The 15,040-nt window shown below is 52.0% G+C and overlaps 1 protein-coding gene across 1 annotated transcript; it reads right to left on the bottom strand.

The window, feature by feature from the left end:
• Positions 1-3,111: 3,111 nt before the first annotated feature.
• On the bottom strand, positions 3,112-5,293 carry LOC123060033 (protein NUCLEAR FUSION DEFECTIVE 4). The gene is made up of 2 exons (XM_044482595.1): positions 3,909-5,293; positions 3,112-3,789 (listed from the first exon to the last, which is right to left on the bottom strand). The coding sequence occupies exons 1-2, from the start codon at positions 5,066-5,068 to the stop codon at positions 3,339-3,341; spliced, it is 1,611 nt and encodes a 536-aa protein (XP_044338530.1). The 5' UTR covers positions 5,069-5,293; the 3' UTR covers positions 3,112-3,338.
• Positions 5,294-15,040: the final 9,747 nt, after the last annotated feature.

Here is a 15,040-nt window from a genome sequence, read left to right as displayed (position 1 = left end):
AAGTGTTTCGAAGAGAGAACCGATGTGGGGGGGGGGGGATAAAAAACGGAGAACCAAAAAAATTTGGGTTACCCTAGAAACCCTCCAAAAGGCCCTAGAAGTTTTCGGAGCCTCCCAGAATTTCTAGAGGGTGCCACAGAGCCGCCACTTGGCTCGGCCAAGTTGGGCCATGTGGCCCATTAGGAGTGCCCCGCCCTTGCTTGGGGTGCAAGCCCCAAGTGGCAGTTAGGGTTGGGGGGGGGGGGGGTTAGTGCGTCGACCCTAGATGGGGGCGCCCCCCTCCCCAAGAAAGCCACCCCTTGGACTATATAAATACAGTTTGATTCGTAGGACAAAAAAATTGTTGTTTTCTGCTAAGTTTCCCAACAACAAGAACTTTGGGAAGAATACTATGTGGTTCCTCGCCGCCACTAGTACAGCCGACCACTATTAAGCTCCCCTCCGCCCCAATCGCTCATGACAACGAAAAACTATGTATTATAATGCTATTAAGAATCCTAAAAAAATGACATCTTTCAATATTAGAACCTACTATGTTGTGGTCATTGCAAGTAGTTCTGACAATCTCATCAAGTCCATCCCTGTGAAACTAGGCATTTTCAAACATGAAAATAGGGTCAGTTCATATCTTGTATCCATATATAGAGGAGTGTGAGCAGGCTTTTCTGTGACTAAAGCAGTAACTTCACTTAAGGGATAATTTTCCTTTCAGTCGTCAATTGTTTTTTAACACGGTACAATCAAAGTCACTCATATACACCCACCCCTATGAACACAGCAGGAATAAAATCTCGGAAAATACGAGCACGAATGTCAAGTCTGGGACCTGAACTCTGATGGGCATTGAATACCACTATCCTCCTAACAATCCAACCACAGATTAGTTTGTGTATTGGAACGGTCTGCATCAAACTTCTTTTTTTTGAGATCTTCTTCGTCAAATATTAACATGTGGTTCGTCGCACTCCACCCTCAATGACGTCTCATTTCTCCGGTGGTGTCTTTTTCAAGGACCACCAGTCCACCACAGAAGCAGGCATTTTTTTCAGCCACAGCAGAGTATGAGAGTACCGATAGACCGGGTAAAACTTTGTCTTGATCGCGACATGATCCACATGCAACTATTATACTATTGTAGGATAGATATGTTGGCGCCTTACATATCTGAACCTCCGTTACAAGGGCAAATGCATCATCCATTAGCCGAGTTCAGAAACGTGAAGCCTACAAGGTGCAAGAACAAAATAAAGACTGAACCTTTTCAGGCAGACCAAACTTGGAAAGGCACCGTGTTATTCCTATCCCCTTCCCGTCCCCCGCGTCGCCTCTGGGCGGCTCGGGCGGAGCCCAGCACCGCCGGCGCCTCGTCCCACCCCGCCCCCTCCACCTCCCCTCGCCGCCGCCGAATGACGCGGCCGGGCTAAGCCCGCGCAGCGGACGGCGGCGGCGGGGCTCTCCTGGCCCGCAGCGGCGCGGGCGGCTCTGGATCTCGGGCGGCGGCCCGGTCTTCGCGGCGGTTGTCGGCTGCTGCGGCCGCGTGGGCGGCGCGGCGGCGAGGCCTGGTGGTGCTCCTGCCTCTCCCTTGGCGGCGCTCGGCTTGGGGGCGTGGTGCTCCGGATCTCGGCGCTTCCCCGATGGGTCACCGTTCCTGCTCGGCTGGGCGGCGCGGGAGCCTCGGTGGTGCCTCGGTGGCCGGCGGGGAGGCTGGCGGACGCTGGATCTGGCCGGGCGTGGCTGGATCCGGGCGTTCTTCGGGGGTTTTCTGCTGCAGCCTGTTCGTTGTCTCCGCGTGGTGCGGTTCCTGCGGCGTGGCGGCGGTGACCTCCTGCCCCAAGGCCTGGTGAGGGCGACGGCGTGAGGTCGGCCCGATGGCGGTGACGGTGGTGTGCGTCCAGGGCCCGGCATCTGGTCGGGCGGGCGCGCGGGACGGCCTTGGCAGGGGCGGGCGCTGACGGGAGGCTCCCCTCGGTGCTCTGCGGTGCTGGTTTGGTGGAGGTGTTAGGGAGGTTTGATGGAGGTCTGTGGCTGGCCGGTACGGGCTGGTGGTGGTCGAGCATCTCAGGGAGAAATCCTTCTTCCGGCCTTTGCCGGAGCTGGCGACGGCGGCGCCTGTGGGCGTCGCGCTCTTTCCTGGAAGCGTCGTCGATGTATGGTGCTCCACCCCTCACCCCGCGGCCTTGGCTCCGGAGGGAAACCTCTGATCTGCGGGATCGGGCGATGAAGGCGTCTTCACGTCTTCTTCCTCCTTGGGGGCATCGTCTTGGAGCCGGCTACAACCTGAGACCGGTGGATGGCGGCATCTTCGCCGCATGGAAGGGCGGCATCTTCGTCGCGTGGGATGGCGGCATCTTCGCCGCGTGGAAGGGCGACATCTTCGCTGCGTGGTTTGCTGAGGCGGCCGTTTCAGGGGCGCCGATTTCTGATTGGCAACGATGATGGCGTCAAGAGGAGCTTGGGTCGCGGCTCGGGCTTTGGTAGTCGGATCTTCCCGGCGTGCCCGAGGTGCTCTTTAGGGCACGGTCGGCGCAAGTCCTGCATATTTCCCTTGTGAGGCTCGTCGTCAAAGTCGAAGTTGTCGGTTGTTGGCGCGTGTGGCCATCTGTTGGCATGTGCCGTCATTGCGCTGTGTAGCTGTTTGCGAGGGCGACTTGTTGGTGGAGCTCTATGGTGAAGTCGGAGTCGCCCGTTCGGAGATAACCGGTGATGACAATGACGCTTGCGACTCCCCGACGGATGTCTTTTCTTCTTTGCAGCTCATGTTTCATGTCGGTGGCCAGGTTGGCCGGTGGTGCCCATGTTATATGGGTTGGGTTGTATTGGTTTTAGTCCGGTTTTCCGTCAATTAACCAGGCAATTCTTACTTCTTCTTAATCAATGAAAATGGCAAGTCTTTTGCCTCGTTTCAAAAAAAAAAGACTGAACTGAACTCCATTTGGCATGTCGAGACAGGCGAACAAACTGTCTATTTATGCCTGATAACAACTTGCCGGTAGATGTACCCCGACGTTTCGAAATCTGGTTGGATCGACGATTCACAGAAAACTTGTAAAATTTGCATCCAAAGTTCCATTTTAACAGAGAATTCACCGGTAACTTTATTCAAACAAACGGTGAATTTCAGCATCCAGTTCTATATATATGCTTGTGCTCTGTTGTTCTTTTACATGCGTCGAGCTTCGCAGATCCTCTACAGAGAAGTTTAGTCAAGAAACTAACCAAACAAAACAAACAGAATGTTTCCCTAGTGGAAAAAAGAAGGGGAAGAAACAAGAAAGATGTTACATCACCTAGCTACGGAGATCTTTTCTTTTATTCACTCGATCATGTGGCGCCTAGAGCTACACCCCTGCGCTACCAGAAACTTCCGGTCCTTTGTTAGCGCCGCTCCTCTTGCCGGAGCGCGCGTAGAGGGCGGCGCAGAGCGCCGTCCCGACGGCGCACGTGAGGCCCCAGAGCAGGAAGGTGTCCCGGTAGCAGGCGGCGCCGACGCAGCGGTTGCCCCCGCGCGCCTCCCGCTGGTAGAGGAACCCGGCGAGGTAGCCGAAGCAGAGCGAGCCGACGGGGATGTTGGCCACCAGCACGTTGTGGTTCACCCCGAAGTTCTTGGTGCCGAACAGCTCGCTCGTCGCCGACACCGCCACCGACGTGATGGCGCCCGTGCACGTCCCGATCACCGCCGTGCTCGTGTACAGCAGCATGTCCCTCGGGTCCATCAGCAGGAAGAAGGCCCCGGCCATCGGCGCCATCAGCGACGCCATCGACGCCGTCCTCGATATCGAGTAGCCGCTCCTGCTCAAGTCAGAACATCATCTAGTCAGAATCTACTACCAAGTACAGTAATAATAAACAAAGACTACACAATATTCAAAGTGACGATGAAGAGAACAGAGCGAGTGAGGTGGGCTCACTTTGCGGTGTAGTAGTCCAGGAAGGCGGGAAGGAGGCGGCCGAAGAATCCGAAGGAGGACGACAGGGAGACCAGAGTGGAGGGGTCGCCGAGGCCGCGGGAGTCGGCGATCTGGCCCAGGTTGTTGAGGAAGACCAGGCCCAGCGTGCCACTGAACATGTAGCTGAAGAAGTACATCCAGAAGTCGAGCCTCCGTAGCAGCCCGAGGCCGCCGAGCTCCTCCTGACCTCCATGCTCCACGCTGCCGGCCTCCTTCACCTCCTCCTCCTCCTCCTTGACGTTGGTGGCCACCTCAATCTCCTTGTTGAGCCAGCACATGCCGTTCTCGCCGAGGTCGTGCACTCTGTGCACCCTCTTGTTGGCCGCCGCCCGTATCTTGGCCATGCTCTCCCGGACCCTCAGCGCCACCGGGATCAGGATCGGGACGGCGAGCATCACGTAGAGGCTGATCAGGTGCTCCTTGGACGAGACCCCGAGGGACTTGGACCCGATGCTGCCCACGACGGCGCACGCTCCGGTGGCCAGGGTGATGGCGAACATGGCGAAGAACCCGAAGTCGGTCCTCTTGCCGCTCCCGGGCTTCACCACCCGGAGCGACGGCACCACGAGGAGGGTGACGAGCATGGGCACGACGGCATTGAGGAGCAGGTACTTCTTGGCCTGGGAGTAGCGGAGCCCCTTGAGCGTGTCTTCCATGGTGGTGTAGAACTTGGCGCTGAGGCCGAGGTAGCTGGTGGCGAGGCTGACGGCGACGCGGCTGTCGGAGGGGAAGTTGTTGATGCAGAGGAGGTAGCAGACGGTGTTGATCCAGCAGATGCCGTTGCCGGCGAGGGAGGTGAGCGCGAACAGGTGCCAGTAGGCGAGCCGGGGGCTGTCCAGGAACAGGAACTGCACGCCGTACCCCACGAGCCCGAAGGCGGCGCCGACGACGGCCACGAGCCAGAGAGGCACGTAGAGCGCGGCGACGCCGGCGAACCAGCCGAAGAGCTTCCCGGCGTCGGAGGCGAAGGCGAGGAAGTTGAGCTGCACCTGGGAGATGCCCTTGACCGTCTTGAGCTCCGACGAGTAGACGGGGAAGTCGGAGTTGGGGCCGTTGATGGTCTGCAGCCAGACGCTCCCCACCAGGCTCAGCCAGTGGACCGAGGTCGGAGACGACGGCATGGTTTTTGCTTCCCTCTCTCCCTGGCTGGCAAGCTACCGGCGCAGGCTAGCGGCTGGAGGCGTGGTACTTATGCGGCCTCCACGATCCACCGGACGGCGATAAACGCGCGATGGCGACGGCGCTCGACGGATGGACGGGTCGGCTTAATGGCTGTGGCCGGCCACGATGGATGGATCGATCGATGAGGATAGATCAGCACTGCCTATGTGCTTTCCTAGTGTGCTCTCCAATTGATGTCTCCATTGTGGCCTGTGGCGCGCAGGTTATATAGTGCTCCGGGCCGTGGATCGTGTGACATGACATGACATGCTCCGGCCGGGATTGGCAACGTTGAAAAGATTGGTGGTAGCCTGGTAGGAGTGAGTGGTAAGCCGGGCGAGACCAGACGCTTTAGCAACGTACGTGAAGGATTCCAACTTTCTAGGTTCTGGCTCACATGCACTCATGGGAGCCGCGGCCCACGTTTGGACCGACGCCCATAGACCGGCCGGACGCCGGCGCCGGGAGTCTGACCGGCGAACGTACGTGTTGGGCTGAGAGGTCGCTGATCCAGAGAGTAGCAATGCATCGTATCAGGCATCAGCTGTCAAATTAAGCAGGGGATGAGGCATGCCAGAGACGGCAAAAACTTGGGGCGACTGCATCATGGCTAGCGAGAATCGGGGTGGCCGCCCTGTAGGCGTCGTGTGCCCATGCTCATGCATCCGATCATGGTTTCGTGCGGGACACGTGTGCATGTATTGCATGCAGGCCTACCAGGGTGGGTCGACGTTCGACGTTGCTCTTTGCACGTTTCTGCAGACAAGAAGACGATGGCCCCATGTGCTGGACATGTGTTCAGTCTCTGCTGATGTGCATTGGGTTAAACTTGTCAGCAATCTTACGTGTCGTTTCACTCGCTCCGTCACTCACTTCAAAGGACTTTCGACTTGGATTCTCGTAGTACGTACGTCTACGTACCCAGATGGCGGCTGCCACACGTGCCAATTACGCAGCTATTCTCTCTCTCTCTTTCTCTTTTAACACGCTGCCACACATACCCAGAAGGACCCAAAACGCTGCAGAAGGGCAACTCTCCAACGCCGTGCATTAAAAACCCGCCAATGTCTGGTCCGTGCTGTCCGGACATGTTAGATCATCCAAAATCATGCATCAAACGTCCGCAGCATGATTCGGGACGTTCGAAATCACATAAACCGGAAGCAAAGTCGGGGCAGGTTTGCGAGCTCCGGGACATATGCCACGTAAGCCTCTGACACTCACGGACCACACAAAAATCTCACTTGAAGCCCTAGTTTTCCCACTATGTCCCGTCCCCTTACTATGTATCAGCGTATTCTAAGACCAACACCATTGTTGTACCAGTCACTCTGCTGCCTAAGCCTTGCCGGACTTCCGCCTCCATTTCACCCCTGGTCCAGGTGTCGTCCAGGTACCCTCCGCCCCTCGACATTTGTGTCCATGGCGGACACGCTCAGCAAATGTTCGGTCAAATGCCATAGCCAAATTTATTGACATTATGTTGTTTACTTTCAAGCCATACGATGGTTTTGGATGAGAAGTACTTCTACTCCGAGTTCATTGATACGTCCTCGTCAAATGAGGACGGATATGAGAATGAAACGAAGATGATGGATACGACTATTGAAGAATATGTCTGAACAAGTTGAATTTCAAATTTGAACTATTTTTTGGGAAAGTACATGTTGGATAGTAATATTTGTATTTGAATTATTGTTGCATCGGAATATTTGCACAACATGATTATGCACGAAGGATGATATTTCTTTTATTATTTTTGCGTGCTCTAGATATAGGAAAAAAACAGGGGTGAACAGTTGGTGCAGATGGCCGCCCCCTAAGCGCTATTTGTAGACACTGATTTGATGCACAATCTTGGAGACGCCCTTACATTTACCTTCATAATTTACTTTGAGCACCAGGACCCCAAAATAACAACAAAACACGACACGTCCTCATTTTTTTTTACAAAAGAACCCCATATTGCAAAGCTTGATAGGAATTCAGTCCCTGGGAACCTCCTCCCAGATCCAGGCTTACCGCCATAGGGGACTACACCACTTGGGTCGGGGAACTCTCCGCTACACCCACTCCAAGGTCTACAACCTCCCATTCGACTTTGTGTCGGGAGGTAAAGAGACCGCATTGCCAAGTGGTTGCAATTCGACCAAGTGATGTAATAGCGAGGAAGTAGAGGCCGACTGCCGCCATGGAACGTGTCGTAGCCTCAATCCAAACACCGTTGGGACAAGGACAAGGATCAAACTGCATTGACAGCTAGAATGTGAACTGAGATCGCCCTAGGATCCTCTTCTCTTCCATCTCCGCGATGGCCAAAGAAGGACAACAGAAGCGGTGACATGAACCTCAAATCTAGATGGCCAGTGAGCTATTTAAGGGAGGGGGCAGGGGCAAGGAAATCATCTTTTAGCACACGATCCGACCGACGAAGCACCACCGAAAGAAGAATCCCCATCAAGAGTGTAAGGGCATTTCCCTACTTTGTGTTTTGGATGATGATGGCAACTCTTTGTTGGTCTAATCTTGTGCTAAGTGCTTCAGGTTCTCGGTGGTTAGGCTTTCATTGGATAGCTATTATCTCTGGAAGGAAAAGATCGAAGACGGAGTTTTTCTTCGCTTTTTATCTCTTTCGTCGTAGGGAACCCGTACTATCAAGAGGGAATCCACATTGGAAAGAGTTGGGGGAATCTTTTCACGTACACTTTCCTCACCCCTCTATTGCCTTCCTTAGTTGTGAGAGAGCTCTTCCCTTCTTATCCTACTGCTCACTGTGGCTTCCCAGCGGTTGTACCGCTCGCTAGGAGCAGTTGTACCGCTGGTTCTTGACGCTTACCAGTTTTGTTCGAGTGGTTGTACCGCTGCTTCCGGGCAGTGGCACCGCCAACATGCTCAGCAATGACTAGGGCGGTTGTTCCGGCCAAGTACCGGTCAGACTTCTGTTTTGATGCGGTACTCGGGCGGTGGTGGCTCGGTTGGTCCGGTCGTACCGGTACCACCGGTGCCCGGAGCGGTTGTACTGCTCAGGACTTAGCCACCCCGAGCGCTCAAGGCCAAGCGGTTGCACCGGTCCTGTACCGCTCGACTACCACACTCAGGGGTGACTCCCTACTGTTTCTATGCGGTAGTTGAGCGGTGGCTGGGCGGTTGGTCCGGTTGTTCTCTTAAACCGGTACTACCGCCTGGTCGCCCGGTTGTACCGCCTGGTAGGGTTCTGCACGTAAACCGTGAGTCCCGGTTGTACGGGACAAGGAGCGGTTGTGCCGCTGTAGTACAGAAAACGCAGTAACGGTTTGATTTTTAGGGTTGCTATATAAGGGTGCTTCTTCCACCTACCTTACTGTGACGCCCGGGTAATTAAGCTATAGTAATCCCGCGTTAACGATGCCATGTCACCTCGGTTACTGTTGCTAACCTCGCGTTAGATCGAAACCGATTCGAAATCAAATTCAAAATCAATCAAAAAATAATAATAAAAGTTTTCGAATATTAAAACTAAAATGTTCGGAGTGAACCAAATATTGTATAGGTAATTATGGTGGAGAAGCCACACCTTTATAAAATATTTAAATACTATAAGATGAATAAAACAGTAGCAAAAACAATTAGTTAAATGATTATCAAATAATAAACAATTACAAACGATTTTATATTAGGTTCCAAGATAGTTGTGGTAGTGGCATAGGTATTAATAATATTTTAGGTACAACTTGGGTATTTCATAAAAACATAAATTTAATAAAACAAAAAAAGGAAGAAATGAAATGAAATAGAAAATAGAAAACAGTAATAACTAAACTAAAATAAAATAGAACCCCCCCTCTCCCTGGGCCTCTCGGCCCACCTAGCAGTCAGCCGGCCCACCCCAATACCCCTGGCCTATTTCCCCCGTACCCGACCGAAACCCTAACCCACCGGTCGCCCCACTTCCCCCCCACTCCCTCGATCCACCTCTCCCCTCTGCCCCGATTGGATCTGGGGGGATCGACCAGCCGCCGCCGCCAGACCCACGTCGCCACGCCCCACCGTCGTCGCCGATGCCTCCTCATCCCCGCAGTCTAGCTCCATGGCCGGATCGACCAAGGCCGCCCTGATGCCGCGCCTCGACCCCGTCATCGCTCGACATCGACCATAGCCCGACGCGACCACGCCGGCGCCCTTCCCCACCGGCCTGCACCCGCTCCGCCGATGTCGTCCCCGTCACCCCCCTCGACCACCGCTGCCCAGACCCTACGCCTCCGGTGAGGCCACGGCCTCCGCGCCCCTCCTCTCCTTCCCTTGTCCCCACGTCGCGCCCGACCTCCTCGCCCCGCGCGTGGCCTCGTGCGCGCCCGTCCGTCGCCTCTCCGGCGCTACTGCGCCCGCACATGGCCGCGCCCAGGCGCCCGTCTCCCGCGCGCCACGCTCGCCCACGACCTGCTGCTGCTACTGCACAGCACCGCCGCGCGCGCGGCCTCGCCGACCCACGCGCCTCACGCTCGCCCGCCTCTTGCTCCGGCCAACTGCTGCCGCGGCGCCGTCTCCGGCTTCCCCGTGTGCTCGCAGCCCCCCCCCCCCTGTGCACCGGCGCCTCTCGCTCGCCGTTGTCGCCCTCGACCGGCTGCACCTCTGCGGCGACCCTCCGCGCGCCCTGCGCCGGCCTCCACCGCGGTCGCCTTGGCCACTGGCCTCGCCTCGCCACACTCCGTGCGGGTGAGCGCTCGCCCCGGCGCCCGTCGCCCTCCTGCCCGCTAACCCGCTAAGGCCCCCCGGGGCCTATGACAAGGGGGCCCCATCCCCCAGAACGTTTTATATAAAAAAAAGAATAAAAATAATAACTAGTAAAATTATTAATTAATTAATTAAATTAATTGTGTTTAATTAACCTAATAACTAATTAAACTAATTAACTACTGTTACTTAACATAACTAATCTGTTAACTAAACTAATTAATTTGGTTAATTAGTTAACAAACAATGACATGTGGGTCCCACTGGACCCACCTGTCTGTTTGACTGGTCAACCGACCAGTTGACCTGCTGACATCACTCTGATGCCATGCCTGCGTCATCATTCACTGTTCTGGATAATGTTAAATTAAATTAATTAAATAAATTCTAAAAATGATTTAAAACTTTAGAAAATCATATAAAATAATCCGTAACTCGGATGAAAATACTTTCTACATGAAAGTTGCTCAGAACGACGAGACGAATCCGGATACGCGGTCCGTTCGTCCGCCACACACCCCTAACCTATCGAACCCGCAACTTTCCCCCTCCGGCTCCTCTGCCCGAAAACACGAAACACCGGGAATACTTTCCCGGGGGTTTTCCCCCCTTCACCGGTATCACCTACTACCGCGTTAGGGCACACCGAACACCGCGTATTGCCTTGATATATTTTGTGGTGCTTTGTTTGCTCTGTATTCATTATTTCTTCCCCCTCTTCTCTCCGGTAGACTACGAGACCGACGCTGCTGCTGACCAGTTCGACTACGGAGTTGACGACCCTCTCTCTTGCCAGAGCAACCAGGCAAGCCCCCCCTTTGATCACCAGATATCGCCTATTCTACTCTATACTGCTTGCATTAGAGTAGTGTAGCATGTTACTGCTTTCTGTTATACCTATCCTGATGCATAGCCTGTCCTTGTTACTACTGTTGATACCTTTAACCGCAATCCTAAATACTTAGTATAGGATGCTAGTTTATCATCATTGGCCCTACATCCTTGTCAGTCTGCCTTGCTATACTATTGGGCCGTGATCACTCGGGAGGTGATCACGGGTATATACTATACATACATACTATACAGATGGTGACTAAAGTCGGGTCAGCTCGAAGAGTACCCGCGAGTGATTCATGGATTGGGGGCTGAAAGGACCTTTGTCCCGACGGCCCTCTGTGTGGATCTTTGTGGCGGAGCGACATGGCAGGTTGAGACCGCCTAGGAGAGAGGTGGGCCTGGCCCTGGTCGGCGTCCGCGGTTGCTTCATAATAACATGCTTAACGAGATCTTGGTATTTGATCTGAGTCTGGCTACGAGCCTATACGCACTAACCATCTACGTGGGAGTAGTTATGGGTATCCCGACGTCGTGGTATCAGCCGAAGCACTTCAGACGTCAGCGACGGAGTGGCGCGCGCCGAATTGGACTGGAACGCCACTAGGCTAGGTCTGCTTTCGGCCGCGTACGCAACGTGCAGGTGTGCTATGGGCGATGGGCCCAGACCCCTATGCGCTTAGGTTTAGACCGGCGTGCTGGCCTCTCTGTTGAGCCTAGGTGGGGCTGCGACGTGTTGATCTTCCGAGGCCGGGCATGACCCAGGAAAGTGTGTCCGGCCAAATGGGATCGAGCGTGTTGGGCTATGTGGTGCACCCCTGCAGGGAAGTTAATCTATTCGAATAGCCGTGATCTTCGGTAACAGGACGACTTGGAGTTGTACCTTGACCTTATGACAACTAGAACCGGATACTTAATAAAACACACCCTTCCAAGTGCCAGATATAACCGGTGGTCGCTCTACCTCAGGGATATGAGGAGGGGATCGCCGGGTAGGGTTATGCTATGAGATGCTACTTGGAGATGCTACTTGGAGGACTTCAATCTACTCTCTTCTACTTGATGCAAGACAGTGGCTGCGAGAAGCGTAGTCTTCGACAGGATTAGCTATCCCCCTCTTATTCTGGCATTCTGCAGTTCAGTCCACTATATAGCCTCCTTACACATATACCCATGCATATGTATTGTAGTTCCTTGCTTGCGAGTACTTTGGATGAGTACTCACGGTTGCTTTCTTTCCCCTTTTCCCCTTTCCTTTCTTCCTGGTTGTCGCAACCAGAGGCTGGAGTCCAGGAGCCAGACGCCACCGTCGACGACGACCCCTACTACACTGGAGGTGCCTACTACTACGTGCTGCCCGCTGATGACGACCGGGAGTAGTTTAGGAGGATCCCAGGCAGGAGGCCTACGCCTCTTTCGATCTGTATCCCAGTTTGTGCTAGCCTTCTTAAGGCAAACTTGTTTAACTTATGTCTGTACTCAGATATTGTTGCTTCCGCTGACTCGTCTATGATCGAGCACTTGTATTCGAGCCCTCGAGGCCCCTGGCTTGTATTATGATGCTTGTATGACTTATTTATGTTTTAGAGTTGTGTTGTGATATCTTCCAGTGAGTCCCTGATCTTGATCGTACACGTTTGCGTGCATGATTAGTGTATGATCGAATTGGGGGCGTCACAAGTTGGTATCAGAGCCGACTGCCTGTAGGAATCCCCCTTCCACACTCCTTGGCCGAAGTCGAGTCTAGACATTACAAAAACTTTACTAACTTGGCTGTGTGCCTTACGGGCCCACGTCGCCATTGGGTGGTACTAGGATCTTTTACTCCTCGACCTTTACTCTGGGACTCTGATCTCTCCTCTATTCAGGTTAAATGAAGTTTACTAAATCTAACAATAGGATCTCGTTATCACTTCCACCCGGAGAGCCCCTTGTTACTGATGATCGTCTGCTGCACCAGAAGACCCTGAAGATACTCTCCGCTGTTAACCCGAGAACTTGTGTTCATCGCGTTTGCAATTCCCCTTCCACCGCAAACCCTTATGGATAACTACTTGCAGTTGTTATTCTTACATTCATCCCCAGTTGGTCTTGTTATTACAAGATAACCTGAAAACTCATCGCTGTTTCGATAATCCTTTGAGCTTACTGCCTTGCTGTTCTTTGTCACCTGAAAACCCCTATGGTTAATTATTGCAATTATTGAGTATCCGCTCATCCCCAGTTGTTCATGAGTTTCACAAAAGTCTTCAAAATACTATTCGATCTTCCGAAAATCCTTTGGAGCCTTTGGCTCTTGAAATTCTTGCTTGCTCGCATTATGGTTAATCCCATAAGTCTCGTAGTCTTATTGACATTCCTTGTCTTTATCATTTTGGGTCTATTGACTCAATATGTTTGCGAATACACGCAATCATCATTGATCCTTATAAATTACTTTTCCGGCTGAGCTGCCATTCTTTTAACTAGAATTGGTTCTCGACCAATCGAATTGTCTTTGATTGTACCCTAAGGCTATTCAACTTATCCACCCCTAATCAGAGCATTGCTTCTGATCCCTTGATTTGGGAATCATAATTCCTTTGCATTTGACAATTGAGTTAGTCAGTTGTTTCTATAATCCTGTGCACTTGCATTCCTTCTTCCTTTGATAGAGTACCGATACCCACACCAGCTCCATTGTGGACCATCGGTTCCTTTGTTGGATTTTATGCCCTTCATAATTAATCACCTTGTGAGCTCTTTCCCCTGATACATAATGCCTTTGGTGCATTGTATCCTCTGCTTGACCAACAATGCTCTACTTTCGAGCTTGTATTAATTACCCCGAAGTTTGTGGTATATGTTCGTAAGATGCCCGGATGGGTTGAACCTGTGCCTTCCTTAATATGTGTGAACTCGGAAGATTTCACGAGTCATACTCATCTAGTATTTCACCAGGTAAAACTTTCAACACTAATGCCTTTATCAAAGCGAGAAGTGAATGGAAGATTATACATTGAAGAAGTGGGAGTCGACCTTGAACTTTGTGTTCATGCCCATAGACACGATGTAGATCTTCTCATCGAAGCCTCTTTTAAAATTAATTATTCCCTTGGTATAAGTTCATCTTATATCTGGGATCTGGCCTTTTTCAATCGTGGTTTCGACCATGCTCTCCTTTAAATACCAATTCTCATGCAAGTTTAAGCACTTGTCTTCTGCAGAGCAATACCCCAGTCCAACCTCTATTTTGATCTGTCGTCGAGTATTACCCCCTGGTATCTCGAGATTATCATGGAACTGCATAACTTCTTATGAGTTCTTCATCAAGTGCTACGTTCCCACTGATTACAATTTTTCATGGGCTCTGAGTTATTAAACACTCAAAGACACCGATAACTGAACCGAGTCCGCTCTACGGTTCAGCAACTCTTCAGTAAGCTTCTATAAGTACGAGTTTGTACCCGATCGCGCCATTCCTAGCCTGTTTGGCTATATCATTGTCGTGACGATTCTAACGGTGCTACCTGGTCCTTATTCTCGGAGCACCAATTTTCGACGATGAACTAACCTTACGTCGATTTTCCTCGTCATACCCTTTCACCTTAAACAACAAGCTTGAGTTCGAGTTTGTGTCGTACCCTTGGTTCCAATAACCTTTCACTTCATCATTACTTTGACTTGATGCCGTCGCCGATCGATTACATCTTCATGAACTCTCGCGACAAAGGTTTCGTGATCGTCAACATTCTGAGCTCATCCAGGATATCAATTGGATTCATGATGAGAAATACCATCCTTGCCTCGATGAATTGTATTATCATCGACCACTTTATTGCCTTCCCACCAACACAAGCTTGTTCATGTTTGGTGTTATACCTTGAGTTCCTTGCTGTCCAGCAATTGATCTTCCTTACCTCGGAAGTATTACCATCTCTTTTTTGTCAAGAATGTGGTGAGAATTTTACCACCTCTTAATAATTCTTGATATCATAATACTTCTTGCCATCTTCGTTCATTCCTTGGTCCCCGTATTGTTTTCAACCGGAATACCGACAATGGAGCTATGACCTGTGAATTCAAAACTTCTAGCAACCCTATTGCTTTGAAGTGAATGGGCGATAGTTCATTCTAAGTCCTTCGCTAATTGAATCACCATTCTGACATTGGTCGTGCAACCCAACCCATATTTCGGGCGCACCCTTCAACCAATGTTTAATTGTGTATGTCTTCCTCGAGCATACTTCCTTATATCATTTGATCTGACAAATGTTATCTCCTTGTTCACTTAATGGTGGAAATCCATCTTTTGGGAATCTCGGCGAATTGCCGTTGAGTTCACCAGACACCTCCTTGTCCTCTCCTTGGGTTAATGATGAACTCTTGTTAATGGAAGTCACTTCATA

Source organism: Triticum aestivum, chromosome 1A (genome assembly GCF_018294505.1).
Source record: "Triticum aestivum cultivar Chinese Spring chromosome 1A, IWGSC CS RefSeq v2.1, whole genome shotgun sequence".
Taxonomy (NCBI): Eukaryota; Viridiplantae; Streptophyta; class Magnoliopsida; order Poales; family Poaceae; genus Triticum; species Triticum aestivum.
The sequence above is the reverse complement of the archived record's forward strand: the minus strand, read 5'-3'. Positions and strand labels throughout refer to the sequence as shown.